Source organism: Pseudophryne corroboree, chromosome 2 (genome assembly GCF_028390025.1).
Source record: "Pseudophryne corroboree isolate aPseCor3 chromosome 2, aPseCor3.hap2, whole genome shotgun sequence".
Classification (NCBI taxonomy): domain Eukaryota; kingdom Metazoa; phylum Chordata; class Amphibia; order Anura; family Myobatrachidae; genus Pseudophryne; species Pseudophryne corroboree.
Genome location: NC_086445.1, coordinates 906,635,115 through 906,660,533, shown reverse-complemented (window position 1 = coordinate 906,660,533; position 25,419 = coordinate 906,635,115). Strand labels below are relative to the sequence as shown.

The following is a 25,419-nucleotide window of genomic DNA, read 5'->3' as shown; positions in this document are numbered from 1 at the left end:
TTTTATACAATACAACACATTGGTGGGGGATAAGTTCTTTCTTATAGTAAGTAGGTACTTTCAGAAAAGAAATTTGACCAGTAAATAAAAAAAGCTATAAATTGTTAACATTTAGGAGTGAATCGAGTTGCCATTGCTGCAACGTTTCAACACTGGCAGCGGCATCCAAACTAACACCCTTTATGGCCAGATAGGGCTGCGGGCACTTTTGAGTGTGCTGCCGGAAAGTGCGTCTGTTGTAAGACAAACTCGCACATAATTAAATTGACCCCTTAGTTGTTAAATGCGATAAAATAATAAAATATAATTGTGTAATTGTGGGCCTGATTCAGTTGTGGTTGTTAAAGCGATTGTTGCTGCAATCATTTGCCGTTCGCAATTGCATCGTAGTCCACCCTGAGTGAGTCTGAGCAGTCGTAGGCTAAACAAGTCTTCTGGACACAGAGAGATCTCCAGCAGCAACGCAAGTCACAATGGGTAATTTTTGCATGCGCACGGAAAGGTGTTTGAACAGAACTGACACGCTTGTGTACAGTTAGCCACCCCCGTTACCTCCCCAAATGTCGACTTCCTGTCAATCTCTTTGCGATGGGATCCTCTATGTGAGCTTGACCGCATCTTGGGCCTAATTCAGACCTGATCACTAGGTTGCGTTTTCGTACAGCCTGCGATCAGGTCTGAACTGTGCATGCGTATGCACCGCAATACGCAGGTGTCTCGGTCCGCAGCGACAGGGATTGGCGGGCAGAGACAGGATATGTGAGAATAGCGATCACAAGGTGATTAACAGGAAGCGGCCATTTGTGGGTGGCAACTGGCCGTTTTTAAGGAGTGTCCAGAGAAACGCAGGAGGTACCAGGCATTTGTAGGGAGGGTTTCTGACGTCATCTCCAGCCACGATCATCACACTGGAAGAGTAAGTCCTGGGCTGTGTAGAGACTGCACAAACTTCTGTTTGTGCAGCTCTCCTGCACATTTGATCGCACCCCTGCACAGCAATTTTCCACTCCCCTGCAGGCGGCAACTAACTGATCGCAGGGATGAAAAAAATGCACCCTAACGATCAGGTCTGAATTACCCCCCTTGTGCGCAGTGCAGCTTATACGCATGCACAGTGAAAGAGCATTGAGCCACTTGCGTAAAGCAGCAGCTTTGCGTCCACATCTGAACCAGGCCCCCTGTGCGGTAAGGAAAAGGGCTCTAGTAAAAAGGGCTACGTCACCTTTATTATATGCAAAGATAGGGAAATAGTCACTTGTTACAGCTCTATTTTTCAGAATTTATAGCATATTGTCCCATTTCATAATTTTGTTATTCTATGGTGGACATGTATTAAGCCCTGCAGAGTGATAAAGTGAATAGAGATAAAGTACCAGCCAATCAGCTTCTAACTGCCATGTTATTGGCTGTGTTGGAAAAAATGACAGAGTAATTGATTGGTGGTTGTTTTTTATTTCTCCACTTTATCACTCTTCCAGGCTTAGTATATCTGGCCAGTTCTTTGATAAAAAGGTCAGCCATTTCACTATCTCAAGAGGAGCGGCTTATCCAGTTTTGACATTAGGGGAAAAGAACAGGGATAAATAGGCTCCCCACTACTACTGTGGGCATTATGTGTATAAGTGGAACTACTACTGTGCGCATCATGTGTGTAAGGTGCATTAACACTGTTGACATTATGCGTATAAGAGGCACTACTGTGGGCATTATGTGTATACTGGGCACTACTGTGTAGCGTAACATGACTAGGGAGCCCTATTGTGTGACGTAATGTGAATAAGGGACACTGTGGCGTACTATGAATAAGGGGCACTACGTGCTTTGTAATTTGAATAAGATAGTGCTATTGTGTGGCGTAATTTGAATTGGGAGTACTTTTTCCAGGTAGCTCGCTGTCACTCATTTGCTGATTATGTCAAATGAATATCATGATTGAATAGTCTAGGTATGATTCGTGGAACTACACATCCCAGCAAGTTGTACTGCATTTGCTGATTATGTCAAATGAATATCATGATTGAATAGTCTAGGTATATTGAAAAAGCAAGTTTTTTTTTTCCTTTGTATGTTTTTCTCTTTGTAAAGATATAGTTGGCTGCCTTATTGGTATGTAATGTCTGTTTTTCTAAGCTAATTTATGGCATTAGCTTAAAGGGGGATTGTATTGGGTGGAGTTTGCAATCATTGCATTCACATGGATATTGTTCCTATTTGAAGTCTAGTATATGGCTGGATAGCCATCGGCTGGTAGTGCTTCCATAGAAGTGCTGACATAAAAGTGTTATTATAAAAATAGCGTTATACCTGCGTTAAACCGAAGGAAAACAGAAGGGAAACATCAACACACCAACACTACCACAAAAGGACTGCCTTAATGCCTCAAAAGTATGTAATTCATCTTATGCATATTATCTGTTTTTAAAAACCTATGAAAAGGCATCCCCAATCTGCTCACTACAGTTCTCTATTATGCAAACTTACGTATGTTTCTTGATGTAATGATTTCTTGTAAATGTCATTGCATGTGTGGGGAAGTTGCTCAGTGAAACAGTTTATTATTGCATACTGACTGGTGTTTACCTCCTTTGAACATTTACCCATTGTGGTCAGGTGTACTATATCTTTATATTTAGTAAGGTGAAGACATGGTGTAAAGGACAGAGTATGATTACTGATTAGTAAAAGAAAACAAATACTGAGCAACATCCCCAAACAGGTAATTTCAACTTTAAACTTGTCATTTATTTTGTACGCTCCGGACATGGCTACTAATAACAAATGCACAGACACAATTCTTAAAGCTATGTCTGCAAATGCTAGGAGCTTAGGAGACAAAATTCCAGAGCTAATTGTGATAATGACAAGGGAAAACCTGGATTTTGTGGTAATTACAGAGTCTTGGTGCAATGAGAATCATGACTGGAACTTAGCTATACCAGGATACAATTTATTTAGGAAAGATAGAATAGGAAGAATAGGAGGAGGGGTAGCAATGTATGTGAAAAAAAGCATAAATGCTACTTTAATACAAAATATTGAAGCCAAAACTGAGGCCCTTTGGGTCACCATAGAAACTGGGAAGAAGAACATTATTCGCATTGGGGTGATCTATAGACCACCAGGCCAGGGGCAGGATTTGGACAGGAACCTATTGTTGGACATCTCTAAAATGGCTTTTAAGGGAGAAGTCATAATCATGGGAGACTTTAATTTACCTGATGTAAATTGGGAGGGGTCTTTTGCAAGTTCAGCTACAAGTGGCAAATTTCTACATTCCTTACAGGCAGCATCGCACAAGCAATTGGTGAGGGAGCCCACTCGCAAAGACTCAATATTAGATCTAATTCTTACAAATGGTGATAGGATATCTGATATATATGTGGGTGAGCACCTGGGATCCAGTGATCATCAAGCAGTATGGTTTAGTATAAAGACAGGATCCAACTCCTGTCACACAAAAACAAAGGTGTTGGATTTTAGAAATGCTGACTTTGCAAAAATGGGGAGATGTTTAAGTGATTCATTGGCAGACTGGAGGAACTTGGAAGGAGTGCAGGAGAGGTGGAAAAAACTGAAAAGTGCAATACTAAGTGCAACAGACCTTTGTATCAAAATGGTTAGGAAAAGCACCAGGAAAAGGAAGCCAGTGTGGTTCAAAAAAGAAGTATCAACTAGTGTGAAAGCAAAAAAGATGGCTTTTAGGAAATACAAACAGACTCAAAATAATAACAACAAAGAGGTGTATCTGGACAGACGGAAGGATGCTAAGAAAGTGATCAGACGTGCAAAGGCAGAAGCTGAGGAGAAAATGGTCCAGTCAGTAGATAAAGGGGGCAAAACATTTTTTAAGTATATAAGTGAAAGGAGAAAATCAAATGGAGGAATAATAAGACTTAAGACAGATAGTGGGCATTTGGTGGAGGGAGACAAGGCAATAGCAGGTCACCTAAATAATTATTTTTGCTCAGTATTTACTACAGAAGAAGGGATGGGGCCACAGTTAAGTTGCAAGGACATTCATAAAAATAAGGTAGATGAAAATACATTTACAGAGGAGAAGGTCCTAACAGAACTTTCAAAACTAAACGTGGATAAATCAATGGGACCAGATGGGATACACCCAAGGATACTCAAAGAGCTAAAAGATGTGCTGGTTACACCTTTAACAGAATTATTTAACCAGTCACTAAATACAGGTGCTATTCCAGAGGACTGGAAAAGAGCAAATGTAGTTCCACTGCACAAAAGTGGAAGCAAGGAAGAAGCAAGTAACTACAGACCAGTAAGCCTTACATCAGTAGTAGGGAAAGTAATGGAAAAACTATTAAAAGAAAGAGTAGTGGAATATCTAAAATCAAACAACTTACAGGATCCAAAACAGCATGGATTTACTGGTGGGAGATCATGCCAAACAAATCTTATTGACTTTTTTGACTCTGTGATGAAAATAATAGATCAAGGGGGAGCTGTAGATGTAGCATATCTAGACTTTAGTAAGGCATTTGACACTGTCCCACATCGCAGACTGCTAAATTAACTTGAAAGCCTGGGGGTGGATTATAAATCAGTTAAATGGATAAGAACCTGGTTGCAGGATAGGAAACAGACAGTCGTAGTTAATGGAGTGCAATCTATGGAGGGAAATGTTACCAGTGGAGTACCCCAGGGATCTGTACTTGGTCCAGTTCTCTTTAATATCTTTGTTGGTGACATTGCAGATGGTATTGAAGGGAAGATATGCCTTTTTGCAGATGATACAAAGATATGCAACAGGGTAGACACACCGGGAGGGGTCAAACAAATGATTAATGACCTAGGTAGGCTTGAGAAACGGTCAAGAACGTGGCAACTACAGTTTAATGCTAAAAAATGCAAAATTATGCACTTGGGTCTCAAAAACCCAAAGGCTAAGTATAGTATCAAGGGTACTATAATGGAAACTACTGAGGAGGAAAGAGATTTAGGAGTCACTATTTCAAGTGACTTGAAGGCAGGAAAGCAATGCAGCAAAGCAATGAGAAAGGCAAGTCAGATGCTTGGTTGCATAGGGAGAGGAATCAGTAGCAGGAAAAAAGTGATAATGCCACTGTATAGGTCATTGGTACGGCCCCATCTGGAATACTGTGTCCAGTTCTGGAGACCCTATCTCCAGAAGGATATAAATACATTAGAGAGTGTACAAAGAAGGACAACTAAAATGGTGCATGGCCTACATCACAAAACTTACCCGGAAAGGCTAAAAGATCTTAACATGTATAGTTTGGAGGAGAGAAGGGAAAGGGGGGACATGATAGAAACTTTCAAATATATCAAGGGTCTTAACAAAGTTCAGGAGGGAAACATTCTTCAAAGGAAAAGAAGTATTAGAACTCGAGGGCATACATTGAGACTGGAGGGGGGGAGGTTCAGGGGAAATTTAAGGAAAAATTACTTCACAGAAAGGGTAGTGGATAAGTGGAATAGCCTCCCATCAGAGGTGGTAGAGGCTAAGACTGTAGGGCAATTTAAACATGCTTGGGACAGGCATATGAATATCCTTACAAAGAATTAAGGTTAAAAAAGGGTTGAGATTGCCTAAAGGATAAAATAAAAAAGGGGCAGACTAGATGGGCCAAGTGGTTCTTATCTGCCGTCAAATTCTATGTTTCTATGTTTAAGTATGGGAGGGTTCAAATTTATAGTTTGCAGGGGGGTGCCGAACACCCTAGCACCGCCCCTGCCCCTACACCATCTGTATGTCCTATACTGAGCTGCCCCCTTCTGTATGTTCTGTATTGTCCACTCTCACCCACCATACTGTAGTTTCTGTTTTGTACTGTGCTCTCAATACCCCTCACCACACACAATTACTAAAGTATGGTAACTTACTTCCTGCATGTTATCCTCCAGTCCTTGCTGCCTCTGCGACCCCTCCCATAGTCTTCAACTGACACTTTGTAGATCTGTTTGCCGGTCACCCGACACTATGCAAATCTCTTTGCCAGAACTTTGCCAGTTGATCTAAACAACCAGAATTTCTTGGTCAGACATACTATGTGTATAATTGTACTACTACATTTTGTTATGTACTTTCAATTTTATTCATTTGCAATTTTACTTTTTTATTGACTTTTTTTTATCCAAAACCAAGATCCTGTCTCATAGAGACCCAAGTTATGTGCTCCAGATTTAATGCTAGGACCATGTTAGTGTCATACAATACCCACAGTGTGCAGGTTGCAGTCGTAATGATAGTTACTGTCACTATCCTTTATATTAGAAATGACAGTATGTGTATAAGCGGCACTACTACTGTGGGCTTTATGTGTATAAGGGGCACTACTGTGGACATTATGTATAAGGGGCACTACTATGGGCATTGTGTATAAATCATTATGTATAAAGGGCACTACTGTGTGGCACTAGTTGTACAAGGTCCGCTACTACTGTGAACATTATGTGTACTACATAAGACCACACCCCTTTTTCATGCAGCTTGCTGTCGCTTTACAATGTATGGGAGGGCTCAAATTTTTAGTTTGCAAGGGGGCGCCGAACACCCTAGCACCGCCCCTGCCGGTCCCACACCATCTGTATGTCCTATACTGAGCTGCCTGCTTCTGCATGTTTTGTTTTGTCCACTCTCACCCACCATACTGTAGTTTCTGTTTTGTACTGTGCTCTCAATACCTCCCACCACACACAATTACTCAAGTATGGTAACTTACCTCCTGCATTTGTCCTCCAGTCCTTGCTGCCTTTGCGACCCCTCCCATAGTCTTCAACTGGCACTTTGCAGATCTCTTTGCCAGTCACTCAACACTCTGCAAATCTCTTTGCCAGATGATGAGCTAATAAACACAAAACACTATCCTTAAGCATAGTACTATGGGGGTCATTCCGAGTTGATCGCTAGCTGCCGTTGTTCGCAGCGCAGCGATCAGGCTAAAATCGGCATTTCTGTGCATGCGTGTGCACTGCAATGCGCACGCGCGACGTACGGGTACAAAGGCCTTTGTGGTTTTGGACAGGTTCTAGCGACGTTTTCATTCGCACTGGCGGCCGCAAGAAGATAGACAGGAAAGGGGTGTTTCTGGGTGTCAACTGACCGTTTTTAGGGAGTGCTTAGAAAAACGCAGGCGTGCCAGGGAAAACGCAGGCGTGGATGTGTGACGTCAAAAGCCAACCCTCCAACATTAGAATCAACGCACGTGAAGAGTAAGTACAGGGCTGGTCTAGTTTTGCACAAAATGTTTTTGCAGGCACTCTGCTACACAGGCGTTCGCACTTCTGCACTGCGAAAATACACTCCCTGGTGGGCGGCGACAATGCATTTGCATGGCTGCTAAAAACTGCTTGCGAGCGATCAACTCGGAATGACCACCTAGTACAGGGGTCTTCAACCTTTAAGACAGTGTGGGCCACATAAAAAAATGAAACGAAGCCGAGGGCCATTAAGCTATACTGCGGTATTTAGAATCTAAATTTTAATTTATGATTGTAATGAGACCTTTTCTAGACTCATAAGACCATAAAAAAGACTTCAAAAGATAATTATTGTAATTTAATGAATGAAACATGGTCTACTTTACCTTTGTTATTATAATAAGTTCATATCAGTGGGAAACTTGGCATTGTTTTTGCTTGGCCAGCTTGTCGATGTTGGCATCAATGTTAGAAGTCGCTATGCGCAGAGTATTCTCAAGATGTTGGTCTGTAAGCTGAGTTCTTGTCTTGGACTTTGCGTTCTTCATCCTTGAGAAGAATTGCTCACATAAGTATGTGCTTCCTAACAAAGCACACATCTTCAAAGCGTGCTGCCAGAGATAAGGGAATGTGTCCTGAGAAATGTAGTCTTTGTAAAACGTAAACAAGGGCACATTGAAGAATTTTTCTCGCAAAGATGAGTTGTTTTGGAGATCAAGCAGCTCCATTTGTACTGAGCCTGGCATATTGGCAGCATTGACAGTAAAAGGCATAGAAAATAAATCACAGCCCCCATTATTCCCATTCCCACCCCCATACACAGACATTACATCTGCCATTGTCATTCCCACCCCAGCACCCACCACATATACAGGAATCACAGCCCCCATTATTCCCAACCCCACCCCCATACAGACATTAAATCTGCCATTATCATTCTCTCCCCAGCTCCACCACCACATAGGGCCTATAATCCATATATAGTCCAGAATAGTACTGGACTTATATGGCTGTACCACTGGACTTATTCGGCTATATCACTGGACTGGACTTATACGGCAGTACCACTGGACTTATACGGCTGTACCACTGAACTTATACGGCTGTATCAATGGACTGGACTTATACGGCAGTACCACTGGACTTATATGGCACTACCACTGGACTTATACGGCTGTATCACTGAACTGGACTCATACGGCAGTATCACTGGACTGGTGGGTATAATGTGGGCATGCTTTCACAATATTGCTGCTGTCTGTCTGTGATGGGGGGAGGGAGGGTATGATAGCGCCTATGTCAAGACATAGGTGCTATCATACCCTCCCTACTCCCCATCACAGACAGACAGCAGCATTGTCAAAGCATGCTCCCTGCCATCTCTGCTCTTAATACTTAATACACCCCCTGCTGGGTCCCCCGCCACGCCCCCTGCCCTCAATACTAATTTATTCACTGCCATGCTCAGGCTGCCGCACCCCCGTCCCCGCCGATCCCGCACGCCGGGTTCCTGCACTGCCCCCTGCCCTCAACACTTATACACTTTTATTCTCCTGCCGCAGCCCCCCCCCCCCGCGCCGGGTCCCCGCCGCACACAGCCATGCTCAGGCTGCATACATGCTGCCGCACCCCCTCGCTCCCGCCCGCCGGGTTCCCGCACTGCCCCCTGCTCTCAATGGTAACTTGCCGCACCCCCCCCAGCCGGGTCCCCGCCGCTCTCACCCACCTATTCAACACTGCAGGCGGAGGGAGACACAGGGAGGGAGACACAGTAAGGGTGACCAGACCACTGACCAGCCTAAGAGGAGCTACTCCCCTTCTTCACAGGCAACCAGTGACAGTGCGGGGGAGTCACATGACTCCGGGAAAGGGAAAAAATTTATTTATTTATTTTTGTGTTCATATGTGCGCTGCGGGCGGGCGCGTCGGCGGGCCATGGAAACCATAGCAGCCGGCCACCTGTGGCCCGCGGGCCACGGGTTGAAGACCCCTGACCTAGTACAATATGTCCATGATACATTTTAAACCAAACATGCTTTAAAATGTATCAGTTTGCCATTTATTTATTTTATTTACTTTTTCATCCCAAAACAAGATCCTGCCTCATAGAGACTTTTCTGCATCCACTGTATGTGTGCTTATCCTCCATACTGCCCTTTTTATTTCTGTAACGCTACATTTTTATTCCTAAATATGTCATTCCTTCCTGAGCTTCTCCTTATGTGTCCTTATACCTATATTCCCTGTTCTGTCTATCTTGTCTTGCCTTTCAGCTGACTACTGTATACTGCACTCTGGGGGTAATTCTGAGTTGATCGCAGCAGGATGTTTTTTAGCAGTTGGGCAAAACCATGTGCACTGCAGGGGAGGCAGATATAACATGTGCAGAGAGAGTTAGATTTGGGTGGGTTATTTTGTTTCTGTGCAGGGTAAATACTGGCTGCTTTATTTTTACACTGCAATTTAGATTGCAGATTGAACACACCACACCCAAATCTAACTCTCTCTGCACATGTTATATCTGCCTCCCCTGCAGTGCACATGGTTTTGCCCAACTGCTAAAAAAAATCCTGCTGCGATCAACTTGGAATTACCACCTCTTTTTTACCCTCCTCCATCATACCCTGCTATGTAGGACTCACCTCCTCCTACCTGTCTTCCTGCATGGTACCTGGAAACTTCAGCAGCTGTAGATAGAATGTTACAGGATGAAGCATTGTGATGTCACAGGCTAGTGATTTCACAGGCTAGGTGTGATGTCACAGTAACCAGCAGCAAAGCTACCGAGTTACAGCTGTCTTACATATACATTTTATACTTTATTATTATTATCCTTTATATGGCACCACAAGGGTTCCGCAGCGCCCAATTACAGAGTACATAAATAATCAAACAGGAAAACAGCAACTTACAGTTGATGACAGTATAGGACAAGTACAGGGTAAATAAACAGCAGATGACACTGGAATAAGTATCAGGTGACAGAAGACTGCTGGATGTGGTACAGTTGAAGAATATTAAAGTAAGACAAAGGATAAGCACATGAGGGAAGAGGGCCCTGCTCGTGAGAGCTTACAATCTAAAGGGGAGGGGTATACAGACAGGGGTGACACAGATATAGGGTACATAGAGAATGTGGAACAGAGGCTTAGGATGAGATTTGGCTGGGTTTGGTGAAGAAGTGGGTCTTGAGAGCCCGTTTGAAGTTTTGTAGAGAGGTGGATAGTCTGAGGGGGAGAGGTAGAGAATTCCAGAGAAGTGGTGCAGCACGTGAAAAATCTTGGAGGTAGGAGTGAGAGGAAGTAATCTGTAGGCAGGAGAGTCGTCGTGCATTAGCAGAGCGAAGAGGACGGGTGGGAGTGTAAAGGGAGATAAGGTCAGAGATGTAGGTGGGAGAGGAGTGGGTGAGGGCTTTGTAAGCGAGTGTGAGAAGCTTGAAATGGATTCTGAAAGGGAAGGGGAGCCAGTGAAGGTCTAGTAGGAGAGGAGAGGTAGATGTAGTGCGTTTGGTGAGGAAAATGAGCCGGGCAGCCGCATTGAGGATAGATTGGAGTGGAGAGAGGTGTTTGTCAGGAATGCCAGTCAGGAGGAGATTACAGTAGTCCAGTCTGGAGATGACCAGTGAGTGGATAAGAGTCTTAGTAGCATCCTGGGTCAGAAAGGATCTGATCCTGGAAATATTTTTTAGATGAAAACGGCAGGTTTGTGAGAGGTGCTGAATGTGTGGTTTGAAGGAGAGGGAGGAGTCGAGGATTACTCCAAGACAGCGCACTTGGGGGCTAGAGGAGATAGTAGTGCCATCAATAGATAATGAGATTGTAGGAGGTGAGGTTATGCGGGAGGGAGGGAAGATGATCAGCTCGGTCTTAGACATGTTAAGTTTAAGAAAGCGCTGGGGCATCCAGGAAGAGGTAGCAGAGAGACAGTTGGAGATACGAGTGAGGAGAGCAGGGGAGAGGTCTGGAGAGGAAAGATAGATTTGGGTGTCATCAGCATAGAGATGATATTGGAAGCCAAAAGAACTAATGAGCATACCTAGTGAGGATGTATAGAGATAGAAGAGAAGAGGACCAAGGACAGAACCTTGGGGTACACCTACAGTTAGTGGAAGTGAGGCGGAGGTGGAGTCATGAGAGGAGACAGAGAATGAACGGTCAGAGAGGTAGGAAGACAGCCAAGAGAGGGCAGTGTCACGCAGACCAATGGAGTGAAGGATTTGCAGTAGGAGAGGATGGTCCACAGTGTCAAAAGCAGCAGAGAGATCAAGTAGAATAAGTAGAGAGTAGTGTCCCTTAGATTTAGCAGCATGGAGGTCATTGCATACTTTTGTAAGGGCAGTTTCAGTGGAGTGGAGAGGACGGAAGCCAGACTGGAATGGGTCAAGTAGTGAGTGTGAGGAAAGAAAGGAAATAAGGCGGTTGTAGACAATACGCTCAAGGAGTTTGGAGGCAAAAGGGAGGAGAGAGATGGGTCGGTAGTTGGAGAGAGTGTTTGGATCAAGGGTAGGTTTTTTAAGAATAGGAGAGATGAGTGCGTGCTTGAAGGCAGAGGGGACAGTGCCTGATGAGAGGGAGAGATTGAGAAGGTGGGAAAGTTGGGAATAAGCAGAAGGAGAGAGGTAGTGGAGGAGGCGGGAGGGGATAGGGTCAAGTGGGGAGATGGTGAGGGGACAGGAATGAATGAGGGCCAGATGCATGGGAGAAAGATGTCAGAGTTGGTGGGAGGGATGGGGAGGGTTGGTAAGAGATGGGAGAAAGATGGTTACTGATGGTCTGGTGTGATGTCCTGGCGTATGGAGTCAATTTTGGATGTGAAGTAAGTAGCAAAGTCAAGAGCAGAGAGTGAGGAAGGGAGAGGAGGTGGTGGTGGGCAGAGGAGGGAGTTAACAGTGGCAAAGAGGCATCGGGGGTTGGAAGACTGGGTAGAGATAAGAATTTTGAAGTATGATTGTTTAGCGAGGGAAAGGGCAGCACTGAAGGATGACAGCATAAATTTAAAATGGAGGAAGTCGGCCTTAGAGCGTGATTTCCTCCACTGTCGCTCGGCAGTACGTGAGCATTTTTGCAGATATCTGGTGCATTTGGTGTGCCAGGGTTGAGGAGTTAATTTGCGAGGGTGAATAGTGGTTGGTGGAGCAACAGAGTCAAGAGCAGAAGTGAGGGATGTATTGTATATGGAAGTGGCTTGTTCAGGGCATGAGAGAGAGAGAATAGGAGAGAGAAGCGAGTCAAACAGGGAGGAAAGGAATGTGGTGTCAGTAGCCTCAATGTTACGCTTAGTGTTGGTAGCCTTGGGAGGTAGAGATGGGGATGTCGAGAGAGATAGGTTAAAGGAAAGCAGGTGGTGGTCAGAGAGGGGAAATGGGGAATTGGAAAAAACAGAAATATCACAGCGGTGAGTGAAGACCAGATCCAGTGAACTCCCATTCACATGGGAGGGTGAGGAGGTCCACTGGGAGAGACCAAGTGAAGAGGTGAGGTTAAGGAGTTTAGAGGCAGGGGATTGTGTGGGGATGTCAATAGGGATGTTAAAATCACCTAGGATAATGGAGGGAATGTCAGGAGAGAGGAAGTGAGGGAGCCAGGAAGCAAAATTGTCGATGAATTTGGAAGCAGCGCCAGGGGGGGGCGGTAAATGACAGCTACTCTAAGATGGACTGGTTGGAAGAGGCGTATAGTATGGACCTCAAATGTAGAGAATGTAAGGGATGGTTCCGGTGGTATCAGTTGGTAGGAGTAACTAGAAGGTAAAAGGACCCCAACACCACCCCCATGGCGACCCCCGGGTCAGGGTGTGTGTGTGAATGCGAGGCCTCCAGCAGAGAGAGCATCAGTTCTAATTGGATTTACATGAATTACTAGTTAAAAAAAAAAAAAAAAAAGAGACTGGTGTAGAAAATGAACTATAAGGCAATGTTGTACAGAGTGCCTCAATATATAGGTAAAGGGAAAATATAAGTGAAAGTAATTTCTAGACTAAGGGGGTCGTACTAAGCAGTGATAAAAGTGGAGAAGTGAGCCAGTGGAGAAGTTGCCCATGTCAACCAATCAGCTGCTCTGTATACTGTTATAGTAGGCAATTTATAAATGTTACGTCAATGCTGATTGGTTGTCATGGGCAACTTCTCCACTGGCTCACTTCTCCACTTTTTTTCACTGTTTAGTATATATCCCCCTAAATCACCAATTATATTTTACAAGGAAATAATGCTCTTTATCTAACAGACTGAATTAATCATTTTCCATTATACAGGTTGAGTATCCCATATCCAAATATTCCGAAATACGGAATATTCCGAAATACGGACTTTTTTGAGGGAGAGTGAGAAAGTGAAACCTTTTGTTTTTTGATGGCTCAATGTACGAAAACTTTGTTTAATACACAAAGTTATTAATAATACTGTATTAAATGATCTTCAGGCTGTGTATATAAGGTGTATATGAAACATAAATGAATTGTGTGAATGTAGACACACTTTGTTTAATGCACAAAGTTATAAAAAATATTGGCTAAAATTACCTTCAGGCTGTGTGTATAAGGTGTATATGTAACACTAGGTGATTCATCGCGCCCTACGGGCGCTCTTCACACCGTCGGAAGGAGCTGCGCCCCTGTAACCCGAGTATCGTGCAAATGTATTCTTGGCTCAAACCCATGGCAAAGATCCGCTTTGTACCCGTGCGATGCAGTGTGTTAGGGAGAAGCTACGGACACGCCGGATGGTAGGGATAGTCTACGGAAAGGGAGAGCGGTAAGGAGTAGGGAGAGGCAGGGCAATAGAGATGTTATACCTAAACTGTGCGTGTTAGTGAGAAGATAGATAAATGCATTTGGATAAGGAGGAAACTTAGGGGGTCATTCCAACTTGATTGCACGCTGCTGGTTTTCGCAGCTGCGTTTGGAGTAACGTTGGAGGTGCTGGGGGATGTCCAGGTGCAGGACTGTTGCGTATGTGGCAGGGGTGCCGGAGGCGCTGGGAGTGGGGAAGGGGTAGGTGTACAGTGGGTGGTGCGGCGGGCCGGTGAGGGGCTGAGGCTATGTGGGTGGGGGAGGGGCAGGGGAGGGGGTACGGTGGATGGTGGAGGGGTTCCAGAGGCGTTGCAGGTGGGGAAGGGGCGGGTGTGCCGCGGGTGGTGTTGGGGGTCAGGTGGTGTGGCGGGCCGGTGAGGGGCTGGGGTTACGTGGGTGGGGGAGAGGCAGGAGTGGGGGTGTGGTGGATGGTGGAGGGGTTCCAGAGGTGTTGCGGGTGGGGAAGGGGCGGGTGTGCTGCGGGTGGTGTTGGGGGTCCAGTGGTGTGGCGGGCCGGTGAGGGGCTGGGGTTACGTGGGTGGGGGAGGGGCGGGGGTGCGGTTGATGGTGGAGGGGTTCCAGAGGCGCTGCGGGTGGTGTAGGGGCAGGTGTGGGTGTGCTGTGGGTGGGATGGAGGTAGGTATAGTATATGTGTTATACATAGGCAGAATAGAGTAGTGCATATACAGTTTAAGATAGTGGCGTGGTGGGTTACCCAGAATGTGATGGGTTATGCGGCTCTGCAGCCACTCCAGCCTCTGGATCTATGCGCTGGGTGTCCCCCTTGTCCTCAGGCTCTATCCGCCTGCTACTGCTGCTGGCCCCGCTCCGGTGTCCGCACATAGTGGTCGGGTATGTATTTGCTGCTGTAAGTCAGGATGATACCGCTCTGGAGCACACAGGGGCCGAGGAGCGGTTTGGTGTGCGTGCTCCCCAGCTCCCTCCAGCATCCCCAGCTCCCTCCATATAGCGGGGACGGGGGATGAGTCCGGGTAGCGGGAGGGGCGCAGTATGAGGGGACGGCGTGGCATCCCAGTGTCCGGCAGCGGCTCATGCGTGAGAGGGGACCCGGCAGGAGTGAAGCATAGCGTTGCTAGCAGCTAGCCGCAGCGGGCAATGACAGCGCGGGCTTCCGCCATCTGTCCAATGGCTGGCGTCGGAGGGTGGGACCTGGACGGAGCCTTAACCTGGTGCAGCTGCTGATGTCTCCGCACAAGCCAGCGGTCTGTACTGGTCTCAGTAATTACATCCTGTGGTACTTTTATCAACAGTAACTCTATCTATATAGCCTATTCGCCTATGTATTCTCCTATCCTCCTATATCTCCCCTATATATTAGGGCAGATCTGTGACTTGACTCCGCCCAGCGATGTAACTCCGCCCAGCGTTAGCAAATGAGTCACAAAGTCACAGATCTGGGCTAATATATAGGAGATAAATGCATTCTGTGCTAAGACTTGGGTCCCATCGCCATGATATCTCATTATAGTATGCAATTATTCCAAAATACGGGAAAAACCGATATCCAAAATACCTCTGGTCCCAAGCATTTTGGATAAGGGATACTCAACCTGCTATAAGTGTGTATGTGTGTGTGTATATACATGATCCACTTGATGAAGTCCAGACACAGACGGACGAAACGCATTGGGACTGCCTCCTGATATCTCTTTTAATGGACAGATAAGCTTTCTATGTTTATTAAATCTTGTACGTGTGTTTATCAGCCTTTGTATGTCATTTTTATTAAACCTGTGTGTTTTAACCTTTCTCTATTGAGGCTGCTAAGTGTTTCTTGGGGGAATGGCTTGTTCCCTAATATGCCTCATGATAACACACAGTGACCACATACAATTTTCGTAAATGGTACACACTATGGGGATCATTTCGAGTTGGTCGTAGCCCTGCAAAATTTTGCAGGGATACGATGACGACAATAGACATGCGGGGGGACGCCCAGCACAGGGCTATCCCGCCCCGCATGACTTTCCTGCTGTCCCGCATGGGGGAAGGGGGGGGCAATAGGGAGGCTCCTGTCCATCGCTGCTCTCCTGCAGTGAATAGACGATGTGCGCATGTGCGTACAGTGTCTATTCACGAAGACAGAGGGACTGGGGGCATGCCAGCAGCTCACAGAGTGTTACGTACATAACACCGCCGCAGGCTCCGGCGTCCGGACTCTCCCAGCTCCCCATTCTTCAGCCGCAGCGAATCCTCCGCAACACATTCCTCCCGCTGATCCATCACCAGGTTTTTGTTATCCTTTGGGGGACGGAGGTCCAAACAGGAAGCTAAGCCATGTGACATGGCAGCTGCTTCTCGTTTCTCCTCAGTTAGACGGCAGGCAGAGAAGCTTCCTGCAGCGGTAGCGTGCTGTCAGTTCCCATGGGACTCTGAGAGCTGTCCCGCAATGCACTCTTCTTCAGTCCACCGGTAAGGCTTCTGTAAAAAGCTGCTCTGTATGTGTGGCAAATGTGCTGTAATGTAGTGTGTGATGGTGCTGTACTGCGGGGGGGGGGGGGGGGGGGGGGGGGGGGGGGTAAATGATGGTAGTGGTGTGTGTCAGTAGGGCCGTAACTAGGTGTGTGCAAAGTGTGTTCAGCCCAAAGGGCATAGGCACTGGCCCTATTTTAGGTATGGATGTCTGTGGGTGGGCGTGCCAATTCTCTTTCTGGCACAGGGCACCAAAATGTCTAGTTATGGCTCCGGCGCACAACACTGTGAGGACATCATCACTCTGCACCTGCCACGAAGGAAGCCATTGAAAAATAATAAGGATCTGTGTAACAAGACAATGGGGCAGATGTACGCATTGGGTATAAAATGCCGGATGTCAGCATGCCGATTGCGGCATCCCGGTGTTTGGAATCCCCAATGGCACCATAATCCTAACCCTCCCTACCCGTAGCCTAAGTCTAACCCTTACCCATCCCGGTGGCGTCTAAACCTTACCTCCCCTCCCTGCAGCCTAAACCTAGCCCTCGCAGCCTAAGCCTAAACCTCCCTGGTGGGTGTGCCTAACCTCCCCTTCCAGCATCCTAACCCTTATTCCCCCCCCCCCCCCCCCCCCACCCCCCCCCACACAGTCGAAACCTGTCCTACCCAAACCCCCACCACCACACACACACACGCACACGGCAGAAGATCGTTTGGTTTTCTGGCAGTCTTGATTCCGGCTCCGATAATGTTTACCTTGTCGGGATGCCAGCATTCTGAGACATGTCTGGATTCTGGTATCGACATTTTAACTGCCAGGATCCCAACCAGATCCCAGATGCACTAAGCCTTGCAGAGTGATTAAGTGCCAGCCAATCCGCTTCTAATTGTCGCTGTGCTCGCGACACTGCGGGCATAGTGGCTCGCTTCGCTCACCACAGGTTCTATTCTACCTCTATGGGTGTCGTGGACGCCCACAGAGGGAGAATTACCTACCTCGCTGGTATTCCGGCAGGAGGATAGTACCCCTGTCGGGATTACGGCATCGATATCACGACCGTCTGGATCCCAACGGGCGGTATTTTAACCGCATACTGTCTGTAGCCTCTACATTCCTCAGAGCACATGCCACACCTTGTTTTTGTACAACTTACAGGCTCCTTGGCTTTATTCTACTTTCTAGTTGGAGATTGCACAAAGTTCACAGTTCTTAAGTGGTGCATTGATTTTGTACCCACACAAATAAAAAATAGAAAAGACAAAGACCTATGTTTAATGCGGCTGCCATTACATGGTTGCTTTAAGGCATGGGTCTTCAACCTGCGGCCCTCCAGCTGCTGTGGAACTACACATCCCAGCATGTCCTGCCTCTGTTTTAGCATGCCTTAATAGCAAAGCTGTGACATGGCATGCTGGGATGTGTAGTTCCACAGCAGCTGGAGGTCCGCAGGTTGAAGACCCATGCTTTGCAGGGTAAGCTTGCCATACTATCCCTTTAATCTGGGACACCTATGATTTACCCAGGTTCTGTGCTTGATTAAAATCAGGTGAAATGCAGGTTTGAATTTATCCAGCTGCAGAACATGTATAAATCATTGGTGTCCCGGATTAAATGGATATTTATGAAAAGCCTATTTGAGGAGTATGCAGATTTATGAACACGTTATATTGCTTTTCTCTTATCACATCCTATACACGTGATCTGTTGCCAGGGCCCAATTTACATTGTCTGCATGTGTAATGCTTTGCAGCCTGAAAGCCTGCTTCTGTAGGCCAGTTATATCTGAAAGCTGGTGCCTTGCATTACCAGTGATTGGCAGGCATTATTGAGCACCCTGACATTGCGAGTGGATGTTTTACCTTCCAGAAATGAAAGATCAGATTAGTAAAAGTTCCCCCGCCCTGACATTGCGAGTGGATGTTTTACCTTCCAGAAATGAAAGATCAGATTAGTAAAAGTTCCCCCGATTGACCACTTTCTAGATTCTACAAAAGTGAAGTAACGGCTCTATCCTCTTCCTGCCTGTTATGCACTATGAATGTGCTTATCTGTTAACTAATTCTCATTATTTCATTGTATTAAATCCACTAATTAACAACCTGCTCTGTAATTATAAGGGATTAATTGCCCTTGAGTTGTGTCTCCGGTACCACCCATGTGTTACTTAGATCTTGTTGCCATAGGGTGGGGACAGCCAGTTGTGTGTGTTACAGTGAGATCACACATCTAATTGTAGCCATTACTGCCTCTGTCTGTACACGGATGTGAGGTACTCGCCAGGTGCTGCTGTTCCCATAAGTGTTGCCGTTTGCTTTTTATTTCTCATAACCTTTGCTTTGTTTTTGTCAGAAACACAAAAATATAAATAGGTTTTTTGTAGTTACAACCGCCCTGCTTTCTAACGTGAACTTGTATTTATGATGTAACTACTAAAGGAGGAGAAACATCAGCTGCTGCGTGCAGAGTGGAAAAAGAGCCGAATGCCAATTTACCAAGCTGTATTTAGAAAGAGTGCATATCTGTCATGTTGTTTAATCTCTAATCTCACAAAGCCATTTAATCTGTCACCCTTCACAAGTACAGTTAGCTTTAGTCGGTGTCCTAAATCATTCACATAAATGGTTAATTACGTGCGTGTGTGTGTGTGTGTGTGTGTGTGTGTGTGTGTGTGTGTGTGTGTATATATGTACTTGACTGCCTATTTTCTATGTGTTACCATTGTGTTTTAAGATTTTAGTACATAGCTTGAACATGGTTTTAGATGCAGCCTTATAAATTATAAAGAGGGCGTTACTGTGAAGCTATAGATTTAAAAACATTTTAAAATAAAATATTTTATATACACGTTCAGTATATATGCCTTTTTGTTTTTTCTCTTTGGGGATTTTTTTTATTTTAAATAACCCTTTCATTCTTCATATAATATAGGCTGTTAAGATTACTGTAGCTATTTTATGACCTAATTATCCCACCGATCTAGAGAGCAAATGTGTAAACCCTACCCCCAGAATCTGACACCAGGCATAGAATTATATGTCCTTTCAAGACTAAAACATTTATTTACATTTCTTTAAATAGCACATATAGCATATTTCATTGCCGTTTACAAACACAGTAATAAAACAAGACTGGGTATTACCAGAGTGCTTGTAGGGCCCTGCTTTCAAGTGTACAATCATTCGGGAAATAGGAGTTCAATATGTGACATCAGTGCTACATATTGCATTTTGGGCCAGGCCGGGTGCAAGGGTAAAAAGTGGTTGTTGGCGGTATGATCCAGTCAAACAGCATTGTTGGGTTTTGAATCTGAGGTTTGAGTATAGAAAAAAACACATGTAAGTTTTGTGTGAACTGTGTAGAGGACTGTTGATTAGAATAGCTTAGCCAGGACAGGGAAATTGATAAGCTTGTCTGAAGATTTCAGGAAATGCCTGAAAGTTTGGGAGCTACAGGAAAGTCTTGTTGTGCAAAGAAGGGGACTCCATACAGGGGGTGCAGCTCAAATGATATTAAACAAATCTGAAACCCAGGTTAAAGAGGTTGAGGGGGTAATTCAGAGTTGATCGTAGATGTGCTAAATTTAGCACATCTACGATCATTTACTCTGAAATGCGGGGTGACGCTCAGCCCGGGGCTAGTCCGCCCCACATGTCAGGCCCCCCCTTCCCCGCACAAGTACAAAAACATTGCACAGCGGCAATGCTTTTGTACTTTACAAGTAGCCCCCTACCTGGGCAGCTCCTGCGCTCTGGCAGGGAGCTACTGGTCGCATCCCGGGTCGCAGCAGCCGTGTGTGACATCACGCAGCCGCCGCGGCCCGCCCCCCTCCAACGGTCCGGACACGCCTACATTGTCCAGATTGCGCTCCATTGGCACTCCCGCGACCGCCTCTGCTTGTCAATCAGGCAGAGGCGATCGCACCAGTGAGATGCTGATAGCATCTCACTGGCTGCACATGCGCACTGTGCATAGTAGTTCAGACTGCGATCGCTGATCCTGCAGCGATCCTGTCTGAATTACCCCCTGAGTTGGGAGGTATTTTGAGAAGTGAAGAGATGTGAATTGACCTTTGCTTTGTATCTGCTGAAAGAGGCTTGTGACAAAACATTTTCTCAGTATTGCCACAATTTTTTTTCTAAGCAAATACTGTCCCCCAAAAAATATATATTTTTTTTATAAAGGTCGATATCAAGCTATTATCCTTGAGATTGTGTAGTTCGTATCCCTGTGAACTTTTGTAAATCTGCTTGTTTTGTGATGTTTCTTAACCATTTATAAAATCACCAATTAATGCCCCAGCTACCAAATAGCATAGAGAGAAGATAGTAGTTTTGTGACAGTACCATTCATTTACCTTAATCAGAGTGTCCTGTGACTGTAGCGTGTCCAGATTAATGATGGAATGAAACTGTTCTTCTGTGTTCTTTTTATGGGATTGTATTATTTAAATCTCCTTTGTGAGGCTTTGCTGGTAGTTTGGAGTTGATCATTTGCTTGTTTTCTTCACAGACGTACATTGGATCCGTGTTGGTGTCGGTCAACCCATACAAAGAGCTGGAGATATACAGCAAGCAGCACATGGAAAGATATCGGGGGGTTAGTTTCTATGAAGTGTCTCCTCATATGTAAGTAAAACGGTCTCAAAGCCTCGGTTATACATGAGATGGATGCCCCAGTTGTTTAAATCTACTTTGATTCAGAGTAAATTGGATTCCACTGTGAGCGACAAACTGAAACTGTGGGGCCGATTCAGAGTTCTACTTAAGTCGGCCATAATTACACTTGCATTGCGTGCGTGACGCTAAATGTGCATATTCGTCCATATACAGGGTTGTACACATCTATGCCACCGGGCTGTCCCTATCCAAACACTTGGTTTTATAACCATCCTCACTAACCGTACGCACTTGCATCATCCCTATCCTTGGTGCAAGAGATACATATAAAAAAAAATGAATCTCTGTACACCATAAAAACTGTAGATGACCTCACTGAGCTTTGCCTATGTACAGATGCCCCATTGCTATCCAGTTGGGTTGGGTTCGGGTACCGGCACCGGGATGCCAACTTTTAGATGGTGGGGGCGAGCGCAACAAAGCCCCTTATGGGCTCGGTGGCTCGTTGCGCTCACCACAGGTTCTATTCCCACTCTGTGGATGTTGTGGACACCCAGTAGTGGGAATAGTCCCTGTTGTTCGGCATGACGACCAGCAGGCTATTCAGCATTCGGGATACTGATGTGACCAATAATGTGACCGCCGGTCATATAACCGCATCCTATCCATTTACATTGAAACACAGAATTTGATGGCCGATAAGAACTTCTCTGCCCTTTTTCATTGGATCCAACTGGAAATGTAACTTGTTGGTGAACTCTCTGAATGGATGAGTATAGGAATAACACAATAATTCTCCTCAAAGTGTACTTGCATGCAACTCTGCATTGACGCTTATGATGCAGTATAACATTAGTTTAGCAGTATAGCTAGGATATTGTGAGTCATAAGCATCATGATAAATCACACTCCAAATTCTGCACCCAGGAAGCTGAACACATGTCACAGTCCAGTAAATGGCTTCCTTCCATCTCTACAACACTCAGTTAAGGAGTACACCAAATGCTATGAGTGCAATGCACCTCCCTATGTATATTCTGCAGTGCTTTGCAGAATGTGAAGGCTACACTTTGTTATTCACGGGAGTTGCTGTAGCCAGTCAAATTGCTCAGTGGAAAAATTCCAATACTGTTAGTCTTGTGGAATCTTTCCTCCCTGTAACAGGCTGGTTTTCGCTGCTCCATCCTGATAATCTGGAAAGTATGTTTTTCTGAGTTGGCCTATTCTTTTCCTACCGCAACTGCTCATGTGTTATTTTTGACCAGTGTTTCTCTGTTATTTTACTTGCTGCTAGGTTACACTGGACCTAAAGCACAAAAGAATTTGTGTATTTATATGTAAAATGGAACTTTCTCCCACCATTCCTAGCTTGTCTGTTTTTGTTGTTGTTGAGTGGGCTACATGCAAGTTAAAATGTAGACAACAGTTTAAGTGTAAGGGAGACTGGTGCTCCCAATTCTAAGGCAGAGGTTTGGGGTGAACAGGGATTTCCAAGCTTGGTCTGTAGATGTCGAGATTTTCCCTAGTGTATATTCCATCTGTCTCTTCCTGGGGAGAAATAAAGTGGAGACGTTGCCTATAGCAACCAATAGCTTTGGTCATTTCATAGGCTGTGCTAGATTAATTGTAGCTAGAAGATGATTGGTTACTATGATCAACCTTTCCAGTTTATCGCTATGGAAAGTCTGATACATCTTCGCTCCAGTCTTTAGGGTAAACTCTGGTATCTTCTTTAAAAAAAAGAAAAGAAAAGAAAAAAGAAATTATATTGAGCGCTCACAGTTGTAGAAAAAAAACAAGTACAATAACCAATACGGGTGTGCCATTTTTGCAGGTAGAATGAATACAGCAAAAAAACAATACATGTAGGTTGCAGATATTAGTTTGAACACTGCGGACCATAGTGATCTTTGGAGAACAACTGAGCTAGGTCTGCATTTTCCCTGCGGTTCTTCTAACACAAAGAGGAAGACGGGTGTGGATCATAGGGTCAACAGTAACTAGGTCGACAGGCTTTAGGTTGACCACTAATGGTCAAAAGTGACTAGGTTGACACCTGAAATAGGTCGACACGGTCATTAGGTCGACATGGTAAAGGTTGACATGAGGGGTTGTTTTTTTTTTTTTTTTTGGGGGGGGGGGGTCATTTTCTCCATAAAGTGACCGGGTACCCCAATTAGTGCACTGTGTCCCCTCGCATGGCTCTCTTCGCTCGCCATGCTTCGGGCAAGGTGCCTCGCTCCGCTACCGCTGTGCCCGGCACAGGTTACCGTTTCCAATTGTAGTCCACGTGTATTGTAAAGTATGGTAAAGTTAAAAAAAAGTATTTAAAAAACAACAACTCATGTCGACCTAGTGACCATGTCGACCAATAGTGGACAACCTAATGAGTGCTATCAACCTAAAGACCGGATACCAAGGAAGACTGGGGGTAAAATATGTTTCTCTGGCTGGGTCCACAGGATTATCCACAGGATAACATTGGGATATTGTCGAGCGACAGCGAAAATGGCACCAACACGGTCACGAGCTTTCTGGCCTCCCAGGATGCATTGGGCCTTCACCATATAGTCCCGCCCACTGACTCAGTCAAATCCGTTTTTTGCTTGGTGCGGCAGGAAGCCGCATGGTCGCAGGGCTGCTGAGAGTAGCAACCTCAAGCTTTTGTTATTATTTTATTTTTATAGACTTACTATATTGTTTTTTGAGCGACTTCTCTTAACAGCGTCTTAAACGCATACTAGAAAGAGTCGCTCCAACAACTCCTCACCGGGTCGCAACAACGCTTACCTTCGGGTATTAGTGTTGTCTCGACGGGCGTCTGTGTCGGATGTTCTAGCAGGTCCAGCAGACGTAACCAGGCTGTGGCCGGAGCATGGGGAGACTGTGAGTCTATGGACTTCCTCTTACTAGAGGGGTCAGGACACAGCTACACTGATTTGGTGGAGACTACAAACAGTGTGTTGATGCGCCGAACATCTCGAGTGTGACAGCGCTACGCTCCGGGGATCATAGGCGCCAGGACTAGGTAGAGGCCGCGATCCTGGGAGTTTAAGTCAACAGGGGGATTCAGACGCTCTCCTGGCCGCCCCTCCTCTGAGTTCATGGCCAGTTTCTGCGCGTCTCTCGTTTCATGAACTAAATGACCTCACTTCCGGCTCAGACGCTACCACGAGGGTACTCGGTCGCAGCTTAGATGCTGCGGTTGTGTACACTAGAGATCCCGCCCAGACCGAGTCGCAGGCCTTAGCGTCTGCATACACGTGGAAGTCGCTCAGCGTCCGTGTCCGTCAGTGAGCGTCTGTGTCCGTTATCCGTTATCAAGAGCAGTAGTGTACATCAGTAGCGTCTGAATCCACTCAGCGTCTTACGAGCGTATTTGCTTGGATATGGAAGTGTGGTGAGTCTCCCTGTATCCCGCTCTCTGGAGGCAGGGTTTACAGTACTAAAAATTCTCTCTACTTCTTAGTATGAAAGTTAATTTTTAGTACCTATTGCATATGAGACCTGTATATTACTGTGTTTTCTGCATGTTATGTTGAAAAAAGAACCAGTTAAAAACAGAAGTACAATTTTCCTACTTATGTATAAGTTATTATGGAGGTTGTATTCTCATATGGCAATGTCTAATGCTTTAACATGTGACTGACTGCTATTATGTGTGCTGACTTTTCTGTGTAATGTCAGTCCTGTTCTGACCCTCAAATCAGGTGCACTGTGGTCAGATTGATCTCACCTCTATATATTTACATATAGGGTGATTTTCAGTCACAAATTGTGTAGTCAATAACAGATTATTACCATGTCTGTGAGCAGCAAAAGTGATGAGGATAATTTATCAAGCACTCCTACAGCCCTAACATGCTTATCTTGAAAGTCAGGGGTAGTTGATATGAATCAATTAGTCACTTATGAGGGTTTGTGTGCAAACTGTTTCGCTTTTCAGCAAAGTAAAAAACAGGAGTTGGTTCAACCACCAACAGAGCCACCATGGAATATGTTCGCAAAGACTCTATCTTCTATAGCGGACAAGTTAACTCCGGTAGCACCACCTCAAGGGTTAAGTTACACTATGAACCCATACATGCAGCTCCCTTCCTATGGCTTGGTTCCAGTAGCCTCTACAAGCAACCAAGGGACAGGTAAGACTAAGACAGATACGTCTATGTTGCAGACTACACAAGATGATACATCGGATGATGATACAATAGATTTGAATACTCCGTATGATGATCAGTCGCAGTTTTAGTTCAGAAGATGTAGCTGAACTTATTAATGCTGTGAAGGCTGTTCTCTCGTTGGAAGAGCCAGCCAAGACAGTGTTAAAAGTTAAAGCACCTGTATTTAAACGAACAAAATCAGTGAAAGCTGAATTCCCAGCGTCAGATGAGC

The 25,419-nt window shown here is 45.3% G+C and overlaps 1 protein-coding gene across 3 annotated transcripts in view; it reads left to right on the top strand.

The window, feature by feature from the left end:
* MYO1C (myosin IC) overlaps positions 1–25,419 on the top strand; it is a 269,503-nt gene that overhangs the window by 140,577 nt on the left and 103,507 nt on the right. For all 3 annotated transcript variants that reach the window (XM_063956082.1, XM_063956080.1, XM_063956081.1), the window contains exon 3: positions 20,921–21,036. In XM_063956082.1, the coding sequence (XP_063812152.1) occupies positions 20,921–21,036 (116 nt within the window). The remainder of the gene's footprint in view (positions 1–20,920; positions 21,037–25,419) is intronic.